This window comes from Balaenoptera borealis, assembly GCF_965194805.1.
Source record: "Balaenoptera borealis genome assembly, chromosome: 2".
Lineage (NCBI taxonomy): Eukaryota > Metazoa > Chordata > Mammalia > Artiodactyla > Balaenopteridae > Balaenoptera > Balaenoptera borealis.
Window position 1 is genome coordinate 72,065,110 of NC_138867.1, and position 23,546 is coordinate 72,088,655.

The window sequence follows — 23,546 nt, forward strand, 5'->3', positions numbered from 1 at the left end:
TGGGAGAAAGGCAGGATGTAGCCAACAGCATGCTGAGTCAAAGGAGCGGAAAAAAGAGGGATGAAGGAGTGTGTATTGGGAGGTGAGAATAAGTAAATACACACACAAAGCATATACAGAAAAATGGAGGTAAGGAAAAACACAAAAAAACTTTCAAAATTAAAATAAAGGAAAATGACATAGGTAAGAGATAAGAATGTAAAAAGACTAGAGAATCAGCATCATTAAATATAGGCTTTTAAAGAGCAGAAATGTTAGGAATTATGATTACTCAGAGAAACTTAATGACTATAAATACATATATCAAAATGGAATATTCTCAACTTAGGCTTCTACTGCAAAACAAAAAGAGGACTTGGAAATTTGGATCTGGATATGAAATGAAGATAAAAATCTGTCACTCTGCCAAGGTGTCCACACCAACAACAACAAAAAATCTGTGACAACCACAAATAATATAGTAAATGGGCTCTGAACAATACGCAGAGATTCAAATACGATTTCTCCATTTGAAAACTAAAATAGTAATCTATGATATTTAACACTGTACAGTATTAGCAATCCCAAACTAAAATAATCTTGCAAACAGATCAATAATATAAGGAAAACAAACATTTCTTATGTATGCAGATTTACTTTCAAAACATTTTTAAATAAAATACTTTAAATAAAAAATATTAAATTATTTAAATAAAATTATTTATATGAAATTTAAATAAGTATTTTTAACTTAAAAATTCTGATTTAAAGAAATTTCCATAGATCCTTAGATCAGTGGCAGAGATGACAATATCATAAACATTCATCTCTGAGTTCAAAATAACTAACATAAATATTTATATTTCCATTTTAACAGATAAAAGAGAAATTTAATAATTTAGTGGGGTTTTTTTACATAGGACTTAAAATTTAGAAGTGAATGAAAGAAGCTTGCTTATAGTAGAAAGAGGAAGAAGTGTGACATCAAATGATTATTAATTTTAAATACAATAATTTATGATTTCATTACAATAATATACCTTCATTAAGATGGAAAACATATATTTATCTGCATGTGCTTATGTACATTTTCCGCTTACTGTGTAATTTTTTCTGTTGCCAAATTCAGGGCATCCAGATGCATTTGAGCCAGCCGTAATCCAGGAAATGTCAAAAAAGCCCCAATGAGTGAACAGAAAATAGCCAGGAAAAATTTGAAAGTAAGTTTTGAAACAGGACCCCTAAAAATAAAATTTTTAAAAAAGCTGATAAACTTTTGAAGTTAACTTTCTAGAAATTTCCATTCTTCTAATCAATTACTTTACAAACCACAATAATAACAGTAATACAAACAAAGTAAACTCCTACAAAAAGACTGCTCTTATTCAATCACCCATAAAGGATTTTGGTGAAGTATAAAGTAAATCAGACATCTCTTAAGCCACAGTTTTAACAATCTAACCTACATGTTCAACATAGAAAATAACACGTGATTCATAAATTTCGTTTAGTCTCTAGTAGAAGGGGAATTAAGTTAAATAAGAGCAAATTCAAATGAGAATTCTATAAAAGATACTTTATACAAATGTAAAAAACATGAGTAAGAATATTGCTAAAAAAGAGACAGTCCTACTTAAAAAAGAACTTTCACTGATTAAAAACAAAGAATCACTTATAGTAAATGCTATTTTACCAAATATGGAAAAAATTAAATCCAAATAATAATTAATTTAAAAAAACTTACTGAGATTCTAAACCTTGCTTTTCGAGAAACTGCATCGCACTGTCTGAAAAATTTGTAAACCCTGTAGGGGGAAAAAATTTACTCTTATCATAGGGGTAAAATACAGAATCTTTGGAAATAAAATGCTAGAAAACCAAACATCTTAAATTTTGAAGTGATGAGCATAGCTCTTTCATGTGCTAATTAGTATGTCATAATGCAATAAAATTTAGTTATTAGGAGAAATAGTCTTTGAAAACATCCCTTTGATATTTGTACATTCCATGAGTATGCATAAAATTTGCATTAAAATTTGCATCTTTATCTATGTGAGTCAACTTCAGCATTGGTGAAACTTATTTAACTTTAAGGAAAAAATGGGGAGGGAACAGCATTTTTGGAAAAAGGTAGCACAAACTTAGCTAAAAAAAAAAAAACCAAAAAAAAGATCTCAAGAATAATAAAGGTTAATTATTTAGAACATTACAGAACATATGCCTCAAACCTAATTTTAAAAACTTAACAGATATGAAATTATTACCTGTTTCGAGTCCAAATTCCAGATAGTTTTCTGTTACAATCAAGACTGCCATTGCTTTCACAAAGAAAAAAAATCCAAAGGTAACACAGACTGATCTTTCACCACCATCTTCTACTTTAAAATAGTGTGTAGTTAATGAAAATAGAACTTTGCTGCAGAAGGAAAAGTTCAGGAAAAACCACAAATAACTTTGTGGAAGTTAAACACAACCATCTTTACAGGGCCTGAACTCCCAATAAAATTTGACTACAACATTCATTTTGATGCTACAACATGCTTATCTACAAAGTGCCGTTTGGAAGTAAGTGAAAAACTTATGAAAATCTGAATAGTCTTCCAGAAAATAGGACATAAAAACAAAGCAAATCTAAGTGAAGGTTTATAACATTTTTAAATTAATAAAAAGTGTACATACACATACTAAGCTGTAATTAGGGAAAGAATGTATTTCTACTTTATCTAACTCAAATTTACTAGGAGGTTATTACAATAATTTTATGAAATAGGTTCTCAGTGAAACTATTATGAAATAGTTCTCAGAAAAGCCAAGGTACCAGTTATCTTAGAGAACTGCCTTTTTTTATTGGGCATGTTTGTCAAGTAGTTTATATTTAGAATTAAACACACATCATAGGAATCATCTGTAAATCATCCACTAATTCAAAATTTGAGAATTACTAATAGCCAATGTGTAAGCTGTGGCACAAAAACTAAATAAGCATCTGGGATCACCCTTTCACAGTATGACAAAACAAAATACTTTAAACAAGTTCCTGTTGAGTACTCAAAAACAACCAAAGGCTCAACATGCTCACCTATTTTTAAATATTTAAATTTTATATGAAAATACTAAAGAGACTATTTTATCTGAGCCCTCCCCCCCCTTAGTAATTAATCAAATCAAGAGCAAATCAGTGGATGATCCATAGCTAGAATCTGGATTTCCAGTATATCAAGTTGTTCTCCTTGAAAGCATAAACCCACCAAACAAAATAAGGTGCTTGGCCAAAAAAATCTAGAAAAGCAACTTTTACATAAATTATATGTCAAGCATAGGAAATAATAGCAGCTGTCATTTAGTACTTGACAAGTGCTAAGCATTACCAATTAACTCATTTCATCCTTACATTAGCCAACTATTATCATTACTTTTCCAGATTTTAAAAAAACTATGGCACAGATAGGTTAAATAGCTTGCCCAAGATCACACAGCTAGATCAGAGGCAGTTGGGATTTAAATCTAGGCAGTCTGGATCCAGAGTATGTTCAGCTAACAACTTAGTATACTGCCTCTAAGATACTGTATACAGCACCTAAGCTATGTGGTAGTTAGCAGCAACACATGAAATCATTTTAAAAATAGAGCTGCCTTGACAGAAGTAAATAGTTCATTCAAACATCCTCACAATCAGAAGTATTCTTATTAAGGAATGGATGGGCAAGGATAAGGACGCTCGTCCTTGCTCTTTAAAAGGAAGATGTCCTTTGTTGCCTATTTAAAATATGCTAATATAGTTATTACCCAGTCTCTATTAAGATCCTACCTAGGATACTGGATATAAATGTAGAGTACCAGCTGCTCTAAAGCTTACGGGCACCTACCCTAAGTAAGCCAACAAGAAGGTAATAAAGACAGATGACTTTCTTGCATCTTTCAAATGCAACTTGAAATAAATCTCTACTAGAATGTAAACTCCATATCAAGGATTCTTGTCTCTTGTGCACTGCTTAGTTAGAGCACCAAAAGAAGTGCCTGGCACATAGTAGGTACTCAAACAATCAGTGAACAAATTTTGCCATAGAAATAATGTTTTACATGGTAGTTTAGGTAAGCTGAAACTATTAATTCTATGCTTTAACGGTAAACAGACCTTTTGAAGAATGAGATAAAAACAATTCTTTCTCTGGGATAATATACTCAAAGTAAAAAAATAATATAGAAAAAGTTTTAATCTAAGATCTGCTTTTATCAATGGTAATAACAAAAATACAAATTATTTACCACTCAGGGTTATAAATTTGAAGGATGTTCTAAGTTTTATAAAGGCTTAGGCTTTGTTTTCTTAAGGCTTATTTAGAAGATAGTTCCCTCTTTTAAATGTAAAAACAAAACAAAACAAAAAATGAAGTATAAGAATAGCTCACTTTTATCCACCTATTCCTGGGGCAACGAGGCCCTCCGAAGTGTGTGATGGGAAGTGTTTTTATTAACCTCCTTTAGTCAAGCACCTCATTTTTCCGTGAGTATCATCCCCCTTCCTGACTTTCACTGTTCTCACCTCAGTTAATCCCACTCTAGCTAATCTCCCTTTCACACAAACCTCTCTGCTTTTTCTCAAATTCCATGATTCAAGATAAATACTTGCTAAAATTTATTTTCCTAATTACTTACTAGCAATAGAATTATTTTCTTTGGAAAAAAAATGTGGTCTTTGTGCTAATTATAGATCAAATGAACTTTCATGGGCTAATCTGAAAGGAAATGCCATTTATCGCATTATTTCTCTAAAAAGAAGATTATTTTATTTCCAAGCATTTCAGAATACAATCTACATGCAAGGTGGAGGTACAATCTAAAAATTGCTATACCAGGAATTTATTTCAACTTTTTAATATATTTCTTTACAGACTATTATAATATTGCTTATAATTCTACATTCTATAAATTAAGTACCTGATTTCCTTTTAAGACAAACAAAACCAGATCATGAAAAGCTAGATAATACCCTATTAACTTTTTGACTACAAAGACCTCTGCATGTTTTCATATTTGCTATAACAAATACATGCTTTAGGATCCATATAACCAGAAATACTATAGAATTTAGGCATACACCTTCTGAAGACATTTACCAGGTATGCTACTTTCATTCTAAATGTCTTCTTAAATCAACTATACTCCAATGAAAATTTTTAAAAAATTAATATCTTTGTTATTATGTTTAGAGAGAACTATCTTTTTAAAGAGATTTGGAAATTAAAAATCCATATAGTTGGGGCTTCCCTGGTGACGCAGTGGTTAAGAATCCGCCTGCCAATGCAGGGGACACGGGTTCGAGCCCTGGCCCGGGAAGATCCCACATGCCACGGAGCAACTAAGCCCGTGCGCCACAACTACTGAGCCTGTGCTCTAGAGCCTGCAAGCCACAACCACTGAAGCCCGTGAGCTCTAGGGCCAGTGCTCCACAACAAGAGAAGCCACCGCAATGAGAAGCCTGTGCACCACAACAAAGAGTAGCCCCCGCTTGCTACAACCAGAGAAAGCCCGCGCACAGCAACGAAGACCCAACACAGCCAAAAATAAAAAAAAATTTTTTTAATCCATATAGTTAAAAAAATAAAAATGTCTTCTTATATTCACCATAACTCAGGTTACATATATATATATATGTATACATATTTTATATATATATATATATATATATAAAATGGTCAAGTATTTGAACAAATTACTTCTTTTTTTAAATTTTTTTATTGGAGTATAGTTGATTTACAATGTTGTGTGACTTTCTGCTGTACAGCAAAGTGAGTCAGTTATACATATACACATATCCACTCTTTTTTAGATTCTATTCCCATATAGGTCATTACAGAGTACTGAATAGAGTTCCCTGTGCTATACAGTAGGTTCTTATTAACAAATTACTGCTCTAATGTAAAAATTAAAACTAATAAACATGGAAATGCCACTGGTTTACATTATTTCCTCCATCAAATATTCAGCACCCTGACACAAGGTTATCTTGCTCAATTTAACTCTGCAGTACTCTGGTTATAGAGTACTGCAATACACAGATATCTGAAACTCTACTGAAGTAAAAGAGCTAATCCACATAATAATAGATGTCAGGTTTTCTATGATATTGAACATCAGGGGAAAAGGGAAGCTAAATTATTTTACAACAAGGGAAATAAATCCTCAAGTCTTACATATCTGTAAAACCAACAATCTTTGCAAATTACAGTAAGAATTTAAAGAGTGATATTTACACTCTAGTTCTTACTTTGTAATGAAGAATTTTGTGGTATTTCCATGTCTTATTCCTTCGAAATTCTTTCTAAAATCACCTAACATTATTGTTCAAGTTTCCCCTAAACATAGTTGTCAATCCTCTTCCTATTTTGGCTAACAACTACTAAATCATTTATAAGCAATAAGACTATACTACATCACTGCAGAAGTTGGCATGATTTTGTTATATTAAGCTTAAGTAGGGCTGTCAAATTGATAGGATGTCAATTTCAATTAAAATGATTGATGGGGGTTTAACAAAGCACATTTAGTTTCCATGTCATTTTAAGATGTGATGTGAATTTTTTAAACTTTTCTATAACTTAATCATTGCATATATCCTACCACTATTTTCTCCTCCTCTTCTGTAAGAATATCATTCATTTCAGACTTTTTGCATTTATGCTCTCACATCAAAGACACTGGTAGTCTACAGTTGCTTAAAGTAAAAAGACTTTACAGGGAAAAAAAATTAGGAAGACTATGTATCCAGGTCAGAACTCTGACAGTAATCACCAGTCTCCAGCTAGGGGAGATAAAGGCAGGACCTGCCCCACCATCAGGGCACACCCATCCCATTAACCTAGGTGAAGATATATTGTTTGTAATGAAAGATGCCTCTGAGAGGAGTCAGCTGTGTGTGCAGGCAGAAAAAAAAAAAAAAAAAAAAAGGTTACAAAGCATAACTCTAAACCATCTTGCATAAACTAAGCTCTTGGAAGAGTTTTCTAATTAACCAAAGTAATAAACACATTGTAGTTTAAATTTACATTACGAATGATTTTTTTAGTAGTTCAATTAATAAAGAAAAACTACAAAGTTAAGACTTCCCTGGTTAATCTTCTGAACTTCTCCTTATAGGAGAGAACAGCACTATAAGAGTCTATAATACAATTATTTTTAAAATTATGTAATTTTAAAAGCATAACCTAATCATATTTATGATTAATAAGTGATATTAATCACTTCAATAAGAGTTAAGCCAGATTAAGTGTAAACAATACAAAAGCAAGTAACAAAGAAAAAATCTGATTTTTAATTAAAGGGGACTACTGGAGCTTTTCCCCATGCAAATAGTAGCTTTTCTTACAATGAAGTAGAGTACCAAGTTTTCTAAGACAGCAAGTTAAGAACAATTTTACAAGTCTTAAAAGAAACTTCATCTAACTTTCAACTTTCAAGATGCAGTTTTATGAAACACAAAACACTGTTTAAGAGTGGTGATGAGATTCTAGAATACAGATGCTCAAACTTTTCTCTCCAGGATATTCTGAATCCCATGCTCCTTACTCATCTATCTCTTCTCTGAAACTTAAAAATAAAAGAAACAAAGCTAGTGGTTCATTTTACTACTATCAAACACTACAGGTCCATCTCTTTCTTGGCATTCTAACGAAGAGCTTACATATTAGGAGATAACAAGGAAAAAGGAAAAAGATTTAAAAACAAAACATAAAAACTCCAAAACCACAAATGAAATGCTTTTGAGATTTAGCTATGATCTCTCTCATTGCCTGAGGGCCCCGAGCCCAGGTTGGAAAAACACTGCTTCATTTTTACTGAAAATGGATACTAGAGTCTATAAAGGTACAATTTCCAACTCCTTCACTTACACTACAAAGCAAAATAACATCTTTAGCCAAAAGTGATATCAAATGACCAAAATGAAATTTCTCAAAGATTATACCTACTGCCAAATTTTGTTACCACAGATTTATTAAATAAATTACCAAATATGTCAACGCTAAAGGGAAAAAAAAAACAAAATTAGATGCAACCAAATCCAGGTTATAATGCCTACATCTTGAATTCATACTGAAGAGTAGATAAAGCTTAAAACCAACTACTTATTGAGCTCCATGTTGGAACAAAACCTTCCCATAACCCACAGTGTAAACACACAAACAATATTCTGATATGTACACTATGATCTAGCTACGCCCATATGTTCAAGCTTTCATTCAATATTCCCCAAACCTCCACTTAAATCAGAACAGTGTATTTACCGTTGCCTAAATGTAACAGTTATACTGTCTTGGATCATAACTTATTACCTGAACTACCCTCTTCCCTTCCCTCTACCTAATCAAAGGCTCAGCTCAAGCTCCACATCCTTCGTGAAGCTTACAATTTACCTCTTCCGCCCAGACCATTCCCTTCCTCTTTTGAACTCATAGCGCTTACTACTATAACTCACTTGCCAAGTATACAAGCTACCTTGAGCTGTAGTGTGGCACAGATATAAGAAAGCAGAAAGGGTGATAAAATGAGATGATCAATCCAGGAGGCACAATATCCGACTAACAAAAGTGAGAGGGAGAAAGAGAACAGGGGATGGGAGGATTACAGAAGGGAAAAAACTATCAGAGACATAGTACAAGATAATTTCCAAACTTGAAGTTTCCAAATTAAGAGCCTACCAAAAGCCCAGCACAAAGAATGAAAAAAGATTCTCAACAAGGCACATGATCATAAACCTTCAAAAACCAGACAAATAACGAGAAGACTGTGAAAACCTTCTGAAAAGAAAAATAAAGCAAAACAAGTCATATGCAAAAGATTAAACATCATGACATTGTACTTCTTAACAGCAACTTTTGACACTGAGGACAATGGAGCAATGTCTGCAAAATTATGAAGAAAAATACTGACAACCCAGAATTCACTATTCAACCAAAATATCAATTAAATAAATGAGAGCAGAGAATTAAGACACTTTCAAAACTGCAAAGTCTAAAACTCGTTACCTCACATGCGTAAGATGCTCCACCAAAACATTTCAACAAACCAAGAAAGAGAAAAACACTGATTCCTGGAAATGGGAAATTAAACTTGGGAGAAAGGCAAAGGGAATTCCTAGGATGACAACAAAAATAAGTCCCAGGATGATAGTTGTGTAGCAAGCCAAAAGGTCAACCAGTCCAGATAAAAGCCAGAGAACAGAGGTCTCTGGGAAGGGTATCTCTGTGGGGGTGGGGGGTGGGATGGAAGAGGAACTAATACAAATTATAAGTGACGTTGTGAAATAACTATTTTGAAAAGCTAGTGGAATTAATAATAAACACAAAGAAAAATAAGTAAATTTAAAAAAATTATTAATTAATGAAAAAACTGCAAAAGAAGATATAATATCTTATAATGCTCACATATGAACAATATTTATATAGGTGTAATAATCAGAAGGCTTCCCTGGTGGTGCAGTGGTTAAGAATCCACCTGGCAATGCAGGGGACACGGGTTCGAGCCCTGGCCCAGGAAGATCCCACATGGCGCGGAGCAACTAAGCCCGTGCGCCACAACTACTGAGCCTGTGCTCTAGAGCCCGCAAACCACAACTACTGAAGCCCGAGCGCCTAGAGCCCATGCTCCGCAATAAGAGAAGCCACCACAATGAGAAGCCCGCGCACCACAATGAAGAGTAGCCCCGTTTGCCGCAACTAGAGAAAGCTCACGTGCAGCAACACACACCCAATGCAGCCAAAATAAATAAAATAAATAAATTTTTAAAAATCACTGAACTGATTTCAACAAAAATTGTAAAGTAACTATATTAAGAACATAAAAAAGAGAAAACAGAGGATGACAGTTTAAGAAAAGTCCTCGACTATTACAAGTGATGAATTAAGTGTCAGTAGTATAAGCATTATACTTAGAAATATGAAAAAAATTTTAAAGCCAGAATAAACAGCTAAAACAGGACCAGAAGAAGTGGCAAGAAGGTAAGGGACTCTTGGTTTTTAATACAACACTTTTAGTACTTTTTGTCTATATAAACAATGTATATATAGTATTTAATAAAAGTTAACATTTTGGAAAATTCAATCTAGATTTTAATAAAATCTTGATCTACAATGTACCCCCACTCTGGAAAAAAGTATATTATGTCCTAGAGTTTAACAGAACCTAAACTACACACAAATTCACAGTGTAAAACACATATGCACTGAGATTATTTCCATGTCCTATGAATTAAAATAGTAAAATGTTAATGATGATTAACATTAACCAACTGTTAGAAAAGCTTTCCATGCTTGTTAAACACTATGATCATAAAAACCTTAAGATTTCAATACAGTCTAAGTCTTTCACTGGCAAAGATGTGACATACCTACACCCAGGACAGAACAGAACAAGTATTTCACCTATTTTATAGAGAAGTAAATAGGCAGCTTTTCTAACAGCTATACATTCCCTATAAAATAAGAAAAAAATCTGAGTATTTTCCAGCAACAACCCTTAACAGTACATTCCTGGTCAAGAAGAAACTGGCCAAGAGTTACATAAAGATTTGCTGAACCAACTGAAGTCTATTCTCGGATTTTATTTTGTAGATGCTTCATTATGTTTCAACTCAAAACTCAACTGCTTATCCTACCATATTTTTAGAGCAATGTGTATTTTATTCAATTAATATATAACAGACCCAAACAGTATAGACTAAACAAAAATCTCCTAAAAAGAAGACTTTTGTTAGCATTAGACATATCAGAATATAAATCTGGCTTTTTTTTTAAAGAGACAGGAGAAATAACTACATTATGGTACCACATTTAGTTCCTTACTAACAACTGTGGTAACTTTCTTTTGAGATCACTTACAGAGACTTTCTGTACTAGCTAAGAGATTAACAAAGTCTCTGGTTGAGATACTTACCAAATTTCTCTAATACTTATATAACGGATTGTTTCTAAATAAGGAAGAAACATCCTTTTATTCTCTAATCCCATGAATATGCTTATTAACAATAAGTTATTCATATAGAAAAATAAATAATAAACTACACATGAAATACTATAGAAATGGCTTTCAAAATAAAATTTCTCTAAGAGCTATTTCCTTTGATCTGATCTTTCTTTACTAATTGTCCACAATTTCCAAGTAAATTAGATATAGTTATTTTTAACCCTTTGGTACACAAATACAACTCAATAATGTAAATAACATTATGATAATACCAAAATTAGGCTTCTATCAGTACATGTATAACAAAAAACACTTACTAGGTAAAAATATAACATTTATTTATTTATGACTTAATGGAAATAATGGCCAAGTACCTTCACTTGAGTAAATGCTTCTCCCTACCTTTATCTTGCTATTATTATTTTCATAGATCATCCTGTACATTAGACTTTCATAAAGAATATTATATTAGTAAATATTCAAAACTATAAATGCAAAACCATTGATGCAAATAGTCATTTTCTTTTTAATAATTTTCCCCCTTGTTAATTATAATTAACCCCTCAGTCCTAGCTAAACGGGCCACCTACTTTGGGTGCTAGCTTATTTTGTTTTATATTATAAAATCTCAACCCCTGAAATAAAGAGAATGTTAGGGATGGAATATATTTTTTTCTGCCATGTGGCTGACATTTTTAAAGTTCTAATTTAATGTCAATGTATTTCACAACTGGAATTAGGTCATAATTTATAGATACAAAAATTACAACAGAAAAGAAAAATCAAGGACAGGTAGGAAGATTTACACAGTAGGAAGTATTTTAAATATATTTATCTTTGAGCTGGAGATAAGAGCTTTGAAATAGTGAACAGGCTTAATTTTTACTTCTAAAAATGGCAAATTTCCCTCATCTAGGATAACAACTTCAATAACATATACATGTCAAAGCACTACGATGTTTTAACATAATTTATACTTACATTGCTTTAAAGCCCCAATTCTCGTATTAAGAAAATGTCTACTACACTGTAACATCTTGAAATTATTCAAATATATTTTATAAATGCTCTTTTGAGAAGGAAAGAAATACAAAGAAATCATATTCTGATAAGAAATGCTGCCAATTTTTTTGCCCATATACAAATCTAGTGTATAGTAACCTAAGGAGTAAACACAGAGGTTTCACAGACATTTCTCAAAAATTTTTCACAAAATGTATAATTACCTTTTTAAAATAGATCACGTTTCCACTCAACTAAGCAATTTCCATGTAAACTGCAAGTTTTCTAATACGTGAAAAATTATATTGTTTTTGTGACCACTAACAAAAAAAAAAAACCCTAACTTTTTTCCTATTCAAATGATCAAACCTAACACATCTAGTTTTCCATAAGAAAAGGCAAATGAAATACTCAAAACATTATACTTTGCATTCTTGCTGAAGAGAAACCTAGAAACTATACCAAGAATCTGCTATAGAATGGACATTAAAAACTAACAATAAAGTAATTCTTATGAGGTACCAAATAAAATCCTTGTCAAAATAATCTGATCCTGTCTTCAAATGTTAAAAAAAAACAAAATTTGGGTAATTTTTAACTAAAACATTTTTTCATGTTTTCTTGGAGGTGAAGGTTCGATTACTTTTAGTTAAAATTCTCTTAGATACAAGCCAAAAACTACTATGCAATTTTAAAACCCGTGCCACAAAACAGCTTACAGCCAGCCTCAACCTAATCAGATTATGGAAAGAAATGATGGCCAAAGATTTTTGAAAGCATAAAAACAAAGGCTTTATTAAAAAATAAAAGCAAACAAACAAAAAACTATTAATTAATCTTCTGATTAAAATAGAGCAAAACAATCAAAGTTACACTTACATTTTTAGATTCAGAAGGAAAATTATCATATCCTAGCTAAAAGAAAAAAAAAAGTCATACTTAACTATATATTAATAAACAGAAAAAGTCCTATCTCCCATGTAAGTTCTCTATGTAACGCTAGGTTTCTGACCTGAAAGGTGAATAATCTGACAACACTAATGTCACAGAAGATCTCCAAAAGTTTGTTAAAGAATCAAGTTTTGACAAAACACGCTATGTACAAATTTTCAAGACAAAAAAAGTACCTTGGCTCAAATTCAATAGCTTTGACTCTGTTCCTTTCTCACTAGGAAACATGATATCTTATGCAGTTCACTTCAGGGTTTAGTGTTTCGTTTTTCTTATTAATCTAAAGCAGAACATTTTTGTAAAGAATACAGTAATTTAGAATCGTTTAAGGAATTCAGAAGAGGTGACTAAGTTGCACTACTTTGCTGCAGTTGTCTATTTCTTACAACAAACAAATACAGCATTTAATCTGTAGACCTTTAATTTACAAATCTACATATAGAACTGAATATTTAACACAGAAAACCTTAGAATTTATTTCAATTTAAACCATTCACAACTTTTTGCTTTGTATAAAATTTGCATGTCTGGCAACCAAGACAAATTAAAATTTTAAAACATAGCCTTAAAAACATACATAATAGGGTTTTGTACCTTAAACCATCCACATTGTAAAATACAAGCACTGTGGAAATGTGACTAATGATCCAGTCCTTTAACCAAATATAATAGGACTACTGAGAAGCTTTATCATTCTTTGTAGAATAGCTTTCTTCTCACTCAAATTCACGTAATTGACTCAATATTACTCTGTGATACAGCTTATTCATAAGAAAAGGTTCTTTTTTAAAAGAAATCCATCAATTGTAGAATATTTTAATTTTTAAAAGTTTTACTTCCACCAAAGGATCTCTGGATTTTTTGCAAGCACTGTTTTTACCTTTTTACTTTTCTTTATTCATAAATGAAAATTACATGCTTCATATTATGAAATCAGTAGACATTTCTCCAGTGACTCTAAGACGTTATGGGCCATAATACAGGAAAGACAATTACTACAACTGCTCCATCCTCATTATAAGGCTTTCTTTACCCCTTACCTTCTACATACCATGTAACTTGGTATAAGTGGAACCGGAACACACAGACTTGGACAAATAGGTGGTTAGAATTACAAAGGGGCAAGAGAGTAGAGCTGAGAATTTGTATGGGTTTAGGAGTAAGACTGGAAGCAGGTGTCATAGCTTAGATGCATGTACAACTCAGTTGAAGCAGAAAGCAGAGCTGATGACAAGGGATGGGTCAGTTTTAGGTTCCAGGGTTCAAGATTTTAGTGTCACATGTTTTAAAAAATCATTCTTGTGCTTTTAAAACTTTCAAGATTATGTAAAAATTATAACTGTTGTCCGACACAAGAATGTCAAATAAAACTGATGGGGGGGAAATGACCACAAAAATAAAACCATTTTCTTCCTCACTTTGAAGTGAACCAATTATTTACGTTATATGTGTCTAATTTGGGGACCACTTTAACAAAGGACATTTCATCAGTAACAACTGCAGAGAATTTCTGAATCAACTGATGTATGTGTGACTCTGGAATTAAGTGGAGCCATTGTCCTATGTAATCAATGGAGACATGTGTTTGACTAATAAGTAGGCACATACAATAAGAAAATAAAGAGAAGCCAGACAGAGGTCACTGCAGCTAGACTGTTCATAGGGTGTGAAAGGCATACCAGATATGTTATAACTAAGATAAAAGATAGGCTATTAACAGACTCTTCCTTGGTGTTAATCTGGATATCTGGCATTTAATTCTGGTTTCCTGCATGCCATTGAAGGCAGCAGGTCATTTTCTCACATGCTACAAGTTCGAAGGAAAATCATACACAATTCTACTTTCCTTCTTCTCCTCTACCCCCTTTGTGGAGGGTCAAAGTTGGCAGAAAATAGCTTGGATTATAAAGCCCTTCACCAGTTTCTGTCTTCTCTGGGATAGAGAGACAGCCAGCTACTAGATTCCCGCAGGGATGCTATTGTTTGGTGCCTTTCACGAGTGTGCTACTTAAAACTAAGCAGAGCCAGTTCAGTGCTGAAGACTGTTTGGGACCTTTGCTCTCATATTATTAGGCATTACTGAGTGAAATGAAAGATAAAAATTTATTCACATAAACAATAATTTGAGTAGTTACTAAGAAGTACGTTTTTCTAATTTCTCTGGTAAGTAGGTATTAAGGGCTGTATCATATTAAATAAAACTGGGTATCAAGATACGCGTTTCTACACAAATACATCATAGCTACAAACCATGAAGAGAATGAAGCAAAAACAAGAATATTCCATAATAAACAATATTTCAGAGAACATAAAAACTCAAAGTATGAAAAAAGTAGCAAGACATACATTCAGCTAGTGCCAATTATCAAGTTAAAATATTTTTAGTGTGTTTCATATGACGATGTCTAGGGATGGTCTTTATTCTGACTAAATGATATTTTCATATATTTAATACTATAGAACTAAATAGTAATATTTTAAATCCTTGAATTTAATCTGCTCTTTCATCTGCTCTTGAATAAGTACAACACTGAATATCTGGGGATATTTCTCAACTGACATGCATGATCAGTATTTCTACCCAGTACAATATAAACCTTGTGAAGACATCAACTCTTAAGGCTTTGTTCTGGCTCTTCTACTCTAAATTATACCTAAATCAATCCAAAAAAGTCAATAGAGAGATAGCACAGTGGTGTCGAATGTCAAATCATATCACGTATTTTAAATGGTATCCACGAACAGCTTTAATAGACGGTTCAGCAGTCTCTGGTTGAAAATAAAAGATATAAGTATTAATTCTGCTTACTCCCAAAATCTGACTAAATAAACTACACAGGAAGGAAAGTAAAACTCCTCAAAACAAAGAATAGGAAAAGAGATGACAGTAGAAAAAAATTTTCAACAAATTTTGGAAGACATGAAATAGATGGACAAGCAGTAACTGATTTAGGTTTCAGTTTTCTCTGCTATGTTGGATCTACAAGGTGAGGAAGCCAGTGAGAAGAAAGCCAATTAATTCATAACACATGATATAAAAGTCAGGAATTGGAGACAGCAGGGATCTCTGAAGGTAGGGTTGCAAAATGTATGAAAACAAGATGATTGGCTGAATGTCTGTATTAGTGTGATTAGACTTCCCAGATCTTCTGTCTTGCCTAATTATAGAGATTTGATGATAGCTTTTCCCCAATTCTGGCAAAACCCAGAAGAATTAATTTTTAAAGATATTATACCAGAGAAGATTGGGCTTGCGGGTATTATGTAAAACTTAGGGTGACAATGAAGAGCTGAAAACAAAGGGTAGGGGGAGGACTCAGACATGCAGTTAAGTTAACGCCTGCACACTGAATGTTGAGTCTCTGAGCCTTCTTCTCCAATCAGCTCTCTTAACACTGGTTGTCAGACTTAGATCCCACAGATGGGAGAATGGACAATTCTTCTCTGGAGAAAACGACAGGCCCAACAACCAGCAGACACTGATATTTAGAGGTTCCCGAAGAATACTTCCAGGCCTCTATTCAATCATCCACTAAAAAGTCTACCAATCAACAAGCTCCAGCCACGTGCACAAAACTTCCAGTTTTTAACCCCTCCTTCTTGAATATAAACAGATACTCAAAGACCACAAGACATTCAAGAACAATCTTTAACACAGTAGAGATTGAAACAAAAAAGGGGGAGGAGGGAGACTCAGAAAATAAACAATGCAAGGTGCAAATTTAAACTTAAAAGCCATTAATATTCTTAAAAATAAAAAGATATTACTTACACATCCATGACACAAGAGTGCTATGAAAATGGAACTTTAAAAGAAAAGTCTTTTAAAAAATGACATAAAAATTCAACAGAAGGCTTAAAAGAGAAAACTGAGAAAAATCAAGAAAATAGTGCAAAATAAATGGAAAGGGGGAGATAAAAATTAAAGAATCATTCAAAGATATCCAACATCTCACTAACCAGAGTTCCTAAAAACGAAGATAAAAAACAGAGAATCTTACCAAAGAGATAATATTTCTGGATAGAAATAGCATATTGAGCATATCCACTTACTTTTTGCCTCTCCCTAATTCCCACCAAAATGACAATAAAGGAATTTGTTTTTAAGTACAGAAATACAGTGAATAGGAAGAGAAAAAGCAGTAAAAATTTGAAGCAAAAAGCAGGCAGATAAGTGGTAAATGACTAAAGAGAATTAGGAAGCTCAATCAGAAAGTCAAGATGCAACCTGCAGAACTCTCAGAAAGGATAAGGAACTGGTCAGATACCACGTAATTATCTACATTGGGGTGAAAGTGCAAATATGTGTGTTGGAACAGAAGATAGTAAAACTAAGTATTTACTAAAAGGAAGTACTTTTAAAAAGTAACCAGTTCAAACTGTCCCTTCCTAAAAGAAGTCTGAAGATTTATGCTTTAGAGAGGTTAAAAAAGATGATCTCTGGCCTATCAAGATGATTCAACAACTTGCCTCACCATATGCTCAGAGCTTCCATTCAGCCTTTTAGTGCCTCACACTTAAATATAAACAGGCAAATATCGATCACCAGATCTCTGTAAGTCTTTAACATGAAAGACAGCGACCAAACCAAAGAAACTAAATCAACTCAGAGTAAAAAGATACTTGGTGGAAGGAAAACTTTTACAATATCTATCAATATCTCAAATATACGTGAGAAGATAATGTAATCTTAAAACAAGTATGGGACTTCCCTGATGGTGCAGTGGTTAAGAATCCGCCTGCCAATGCAGGGGACACGGGTTCGAGCCCTGGTCCAGGAAGATCCCACATGCCGCGGAGCAACGAAGCCCGTGTGCCACAACTACTGAGCCTGCGCTCTAGAGCCCGCGAGCCACAACTACTGAGCCCACATGCCACAACTACTGAAGCCTGCGCGCCTAGAGCCTGTGCTCCGCAACAAGAGAAGCCACTGCAGTGAGAAGTCTGTGCACCACAACGAAGAGTAGACCCTGCTCGCCGCAACTAGAGAAAGCCCGCACGCAGCAATGAAGACCCAACACAACCAAAAATAAATAAATAAATTTATTTTAAAAAAAAAAACAAGTATGATCCTGTGAGGGGTGGGGGATAGAAACAGAAGAAAAAGAAGACTTGAAAATTAAAAATTATAGCAGAAATTAAGAACAAAAATTCAATTAAAGGGTTGGAAAGGTTGGAAAAAACTCCTAGAAAATTAAAATATAAAAATATAAACATTTTTTGAGAGACAGAAGATAAGCACCTTAGAGAACCAGTCTAGGAAATCTAATATCTGAAAAATAAGCATTCAGAAACAGAGAAAATGAAGAAAAGGAAATCACAAATAAAATAATCCAAGAAAAATTTCTAGAAGTCAAGAATATGAGTTTCTAGATTGGTGAAGTCCCAGCACAATGGATGAAAACAGATCCTCAACAGAAGGCATATCTTCATAAAATTTCAACATACCAGGTAGCCAAAGAAAAAACAGTAAAGATTCCATAGAGGGGGAAAATACTGGACATATGAAAAATCAGAAATCAGAAAGGCAACTGGAATCCTTGAAGAGCAAGAATGGAACTTCAAAGACAGAAAAATAATGCCTTCAAAACTATAAAGAGAATGATGTAAAACCTGGAATTCCATTCTCAATCAAAGGATCAGTTAATTTTCATGCAGGGTAAAAATATTTTCAGGTGCGTGAAGTCACAAAAAATGCATTTCCCACACAACCTTCCTGAAGATAATACTGAAGGATACGCTCCACCAAAATGAGAAAGTAAACCAAGTAAGAGACAGACATGGAATATAAGAAAAAGAGTCCCAGTCTGAGAGATGTAAAGAGAATCCCCAAGAAGATAATAACTGGTGCTTCCAGGGGAATAGCTGTGCATCAGTTGGGAAGCTTAACCAATCCAGAACAGGGCCTATCTGAGGCCTCCCGAAGAACTCTCTCCAGGAAGATGAAACTGACATACCACCTGATGCTTCTGAACATACTGAGTTTGCAGTTGAATTAACAATATGTACAAAGAAAACAATGCAAATGAAAAGGCAAGTATTTATCTGTGAATAGCATTTACATGATAACATAAATAATGAATACTTCCTTAAAATATGACATTACTATAGTCAGAAGATAAGGTGAATGGGAAATGATCAATGGCAGGTGACAACCCAGGCAGATGTGCTAAGTCCTCATTTCCAGAGTGAAATAACAATAGTTAAAGCCTAAAATTAAAATCAGGCAGTGGCCTTGTATGCATATGGAAATATGGATATAAACATCAAACAGAAAGGAGCTAGAAAAAGTTGCCTCCAGACAGGTGGAAATTTAAGAGAGAATGTTTAATTTCAATAAAAAATTTTTTAAAATATAACAAAAATATTGCCCAGTATTAAAGGAAACGAGTTTCCAGTTTAAAAGCTAAACCTAGAACTTAACACAGTTAATGATGAAGTTTCAGGATACCGTAAGGATTCTGGTGAAAGAGAAAAAGCTTCTGGAGGGTGAATGTGAGTGGGGGGAGGGGAGGCATATGCCAAGAGCAAGAGGGCATCCAATTGCTAAAGAGCCTTCAAAACTCTGATGAAAAACTATTTCTTTCTTAGAATTTGTACTGAGCCAAAATATAAACTGAATATGGGAAAAAAAAATAAAGATAACTCAGGCATGCAAGATTTCAAAAAAAAAAAAAATGTACCACACTTTCTAAAGACACTATAGGAGAATGCATTCTGCCAAAACAAGAGAGTAAACCAAAGAAGAGGAGATGATGTTATCCAAAGAGGGGCACAGGGAATTCTTGGGAAAATAGTGAAGGAAATCCCAGGATAATAGATACACAGGAAGTTGAGAGAACTGAGGGCTCTAGGAGGATATTTCCATGGAAAAACAGAATAGAAATGATGTTATCTGGCAGCCACTATGGAAAACAGTATGGAGGTTCCTCAAAAAACTAAAACTAGATTCCACTCCTGGATATACATCCAGAAAAAAACAAAAACACTAATTCAAAAAGATAAGTACATCCCACTGTTCATATCTACAGTAGCCGAGATATGGAAGCAATCTAAATGCCTATCAACAGACAAATGGATAAAGATGTAGTATGTATATATACATACATATACATACACACACACAAAATGGAGTATTACTTGGCCAAAAAAAGAATGAAACTCTGACATTTGCAGCACTGTGGATGGACCTAAAGAATATTATGCTTAGTGAAATAAGTTAGACAGAGAAAGACAAATATTGTATGACATCACTTATATGTGGAATCTAAAAAATAATACAAAAAGGGAATTCCCTGGCGGTCCAGTGGTTAGGACTCCGAGTTTCCACTGCAGGGGGCGTGGGTTCAATCCCTGGTCAGGGAACTATGATCCTGCCTGTCAAGCGGCATGACCAAAAAAAACAAAAACAAAAAAAAACCAATGAATGTATTATGTAAAACAGAAACAGACTCACACATATAGAAAATTAGTGGTTACCAAAGGGGAGAAGGAAGGGAGGAGGAGCAAATTAGAGGCATGGGATTAAGAAATACAAACTACTATGTATAAAATAGATAAGCAATAAGGATATATTGTATAGCACAGGAATGGAGTATAACCTGTAAAAAAATGCTGTACATCTGAAACTAATAGAATATTGTAGATCTACTATACCTCAATTTAAAAAAAAAGAAAGAAATGATGTATCTGAACTACTGAGGTTTATAATTCTGTAGGAGAGTTTAGCTTCGATACAACGAGAACAGAAAACTGTTCAAGGAGGGTAACGATACTACAATGCTTAACTATCAATAATATTTTCATAGGTGTAACTAAAACCAACTACTGATTTAAGTAAAAAGCTGTCTCCTTAGTATTTGGAAAGAAAAGAAGGGAAGGAAAAGGAATGGGGAGAAAGATGCAATAATATCTAAAATTAAAGAAATACCACTATCACATAAGATTTAAACATATGGAAGGAAATCTCAAAAGAAATACCTAAAAGAGGTAAAAGTGGCTCCTCTGTGACATGAGTCAGACAGGAAAGGGAAGGCAGGGAACTGGTATCTTTCTTTGTATTTCACTTTTTAAACTATTTACCTCTATTTTGAAAATTTTTTTCAACTAAATAAAGAGGATTTCAACAAAGAAAAATTCTCTAACGATCTAAAATCCTTTTTAAATCAGAGACGAGATCTAATGGTGTTAGCTGTAAAAGGAAAACGAATTCATAAATTAATATTAATGATGTTTTGAAGGATACATTGCAAAAGACAAAACAAGCAGGCACCAGACTAAGCTGATATTCATTTCCTGTGTGGGCTTCATAAAATTGTAGTAGACTTCAGTTACTAGATACACAACTGTAGCAGCCACTGTGAAATCCACCAGCCACTGATATTCTGGAAAGTAATGCAATGCTGAAAAATAAAGGTGTAAGAAAGAAAGCTTTACTTAACCTTTCATAAACAGCTTAGGAGGACTTATCTATAATTAACTTCAAACATGCTAGATTTTACTGTTTGATGATTTGCAATGTAAGGTTTGCAAATACGAGAATCTAAAAATGCAGGAAATAGATCAAGAATGTTGGCATCCAAAACTAAATTTTAATACCTCATAAATTAAATAATTAAAATAAACCTGAAATGATTACCAAAAATTATTTAAATTGTTGTTAAAAATATATGATTGAAAAATGAGTTGGTATTTTTTAGCTAATCAGCTTCTACAGAAATTATAAATCACGATTTTTTTAAAAGAATCTGAGCTATAATATTTTAGCTTTAGAATACAATTTGATGTAGAGTACTACAGGTTTATTTATATTCATTTCTGTGAAGCAAGAGAGTTGAGCATTATGTCACATTTATTAACCATACAAACAGAGGATTAGTAATTTTGTTGAGTTACTGCAGATTAAAATAATAAATTAAATAAATGTACTTTTTATTCTCTCTTCTACTCCTGCAAGAAAAGCTGATGAAATGCCTGTCAATTTTCCATATAGCCATACTACTTCAACAAACTATTCACTGACATTAAAATTAGCATTGTCTGAAACTAAGTATGATTCTATCCCCTTTTCTTCTCAGATATGCTGGTTTACTTCTGCCAGGGAGCAGTCTAAAATATCAACATCATTTTGTAGAAGGCCTCCTAAAAATGTGGAAATATATCACGTACTAAAACAGCATTTCCTACATTCTCACTGGCACATAATAAAATGATCTACATTGCTTTGGGAAAATTTTAGTTGTAAAATGTAACACCTGAGGATATTGTGAAATCAAAGTTTACAGAAAAATTGTTTTAAAAATAAAATACCACTCAAAATAAGACTTATTTAAAATATCAAAACAAACTAACCAAACTTACATTTCTATGAGGTGACAGCAAAAATTCCAAATCCTTTTATAATTAGGTAAATTATTTATTTGCTTCAACTTAATTTAACACACTAAATTTGCCTTCAAGTTATTTTAACTGCTTTAGCTTTTTTGCTGTATTAGACCTAATAGCTTCTGAACATCACTCTGAAAGATTTACCCTGAAGTGGTTGCAGAATTCCTACTCTGTAGACCTCCCTCCTCCCCTCTAAAGTCACTCAGTGGAGCTTTTTAAATAACTTTCTGGAAGGATAGCAGAGAAATGGATGGAACAGACAGACAAATATCTGTTTATCTAAAAGTTTTCAGTTTTTATTAACAAAAGTTAAAGTAAATGTTCTAATTCTCCATGCCTGCCCACACTCACACAGGCTTCCCTCAGGGAACTCATTCACAGCAAACAGCCAAGTGACATTCAAATGTTCTTACATTCTTTAAGAGGTTCTTGTAATAGAGAGCTAATACAGATTGAGAGACTTTAAGATAGTTATTGGGATATCAATAATATATACATTCAACAAAAGAACAAATTATAAATATTCTTGGCTATACATTTAACTCAAGTATTATATTCTTCTTTCTGTATTCAATAATGTAATTATATACATGCCTCTCAATAGAATATTGGAATAAAAAGAAAACTGAGAGTTCATCAATCCCAGTGGTTTGCATTAACCTCCTGAGAGTACCTAAAGTTCAGGCAGAAAACCTTCTACTTTTACCTAAACACAGACACAGAGCATGCAATCATGGATGATTACATAAATATAAATAAAATATCTCTCTGTTATTCTGATTAACTACAATGATCTTAATGTTATGTGACCAGTTGTTTAACTAGTACCATTTGCAATTAGTTCTCCAAATTGTAAAAGTAAAACAAAATACTGAATAAGCTGAAGCCACATTATCCCTAACTTCAATTTTTAAAGTTTATTTAAATAGCCTAATTCTCACTAAATGGCTCTACCACATTCAGTGTGTAACCCTGGTCAAGTTATTTAACTCCTCTATCTAACGAGCTAAAAAAAAAGAGTCAATAACAGTTACATACCTCACAGAACTGTGAGGGCAAGTTAATACAAATAAAGTACTTAATAACAATGTCTGCTAAGTACTCAATTTAAACTATTATTAAGGTTAATTAGCTGATAACTATTCAATAAACATTAGTTATTAGTAAAAATAACAAAAAATTCTCTTAGAAATCAGGAAACGTGTATAAGTATTCTTGTACAAGTAAGCACACATACAGGATTAATAAAACAAATGGGACAACTAATC

General features: G+C 33.0%; 1 protein-coding gene across 10 annotated transcripts in view; it reads right to left on the reverse strand.

Annotated features, from left to right (window-relative positions):
* The window catches only part of TMEM161B (transmembrane protein 161B), a 69,022-nt gene that overhangs the window by 9,953 nt on the left and 35,523 nt on the right, over positions 1 to 23,546 (reverse strand). For 8 of the 10 annotated variants that reach the window (XM_082377656.1, XM_082377664.1, XM_082377662.1 and 5 more), the window contains 4 exons: positions 21,137 to 21,293; positions 2,244 to 2,395; positions 1,724 to 1,784; positions 1,080 to 1,220 (listed from right to left, as the gene is read on the reverse strand). In XM_082377656.1, the coding sequence (XP_082233782.1) occupies positions 1,080 to 1,220; positions 1,724 to 1,784; positions 2,244 to 2,395; positions 21,137 to 21,293 (511 nt within the window). The remainder of the gene's footprint in view (positions 1 to 1,079; positions 1,221 to 1,723; positions 1,785 to 2,243; positions 2,396 to 21,136; positions 21,294 to 23,546) is intronic. The other 2 variants (XM_082377665.1, XM_082377658.1) reach the window with 2 other exon arrangements.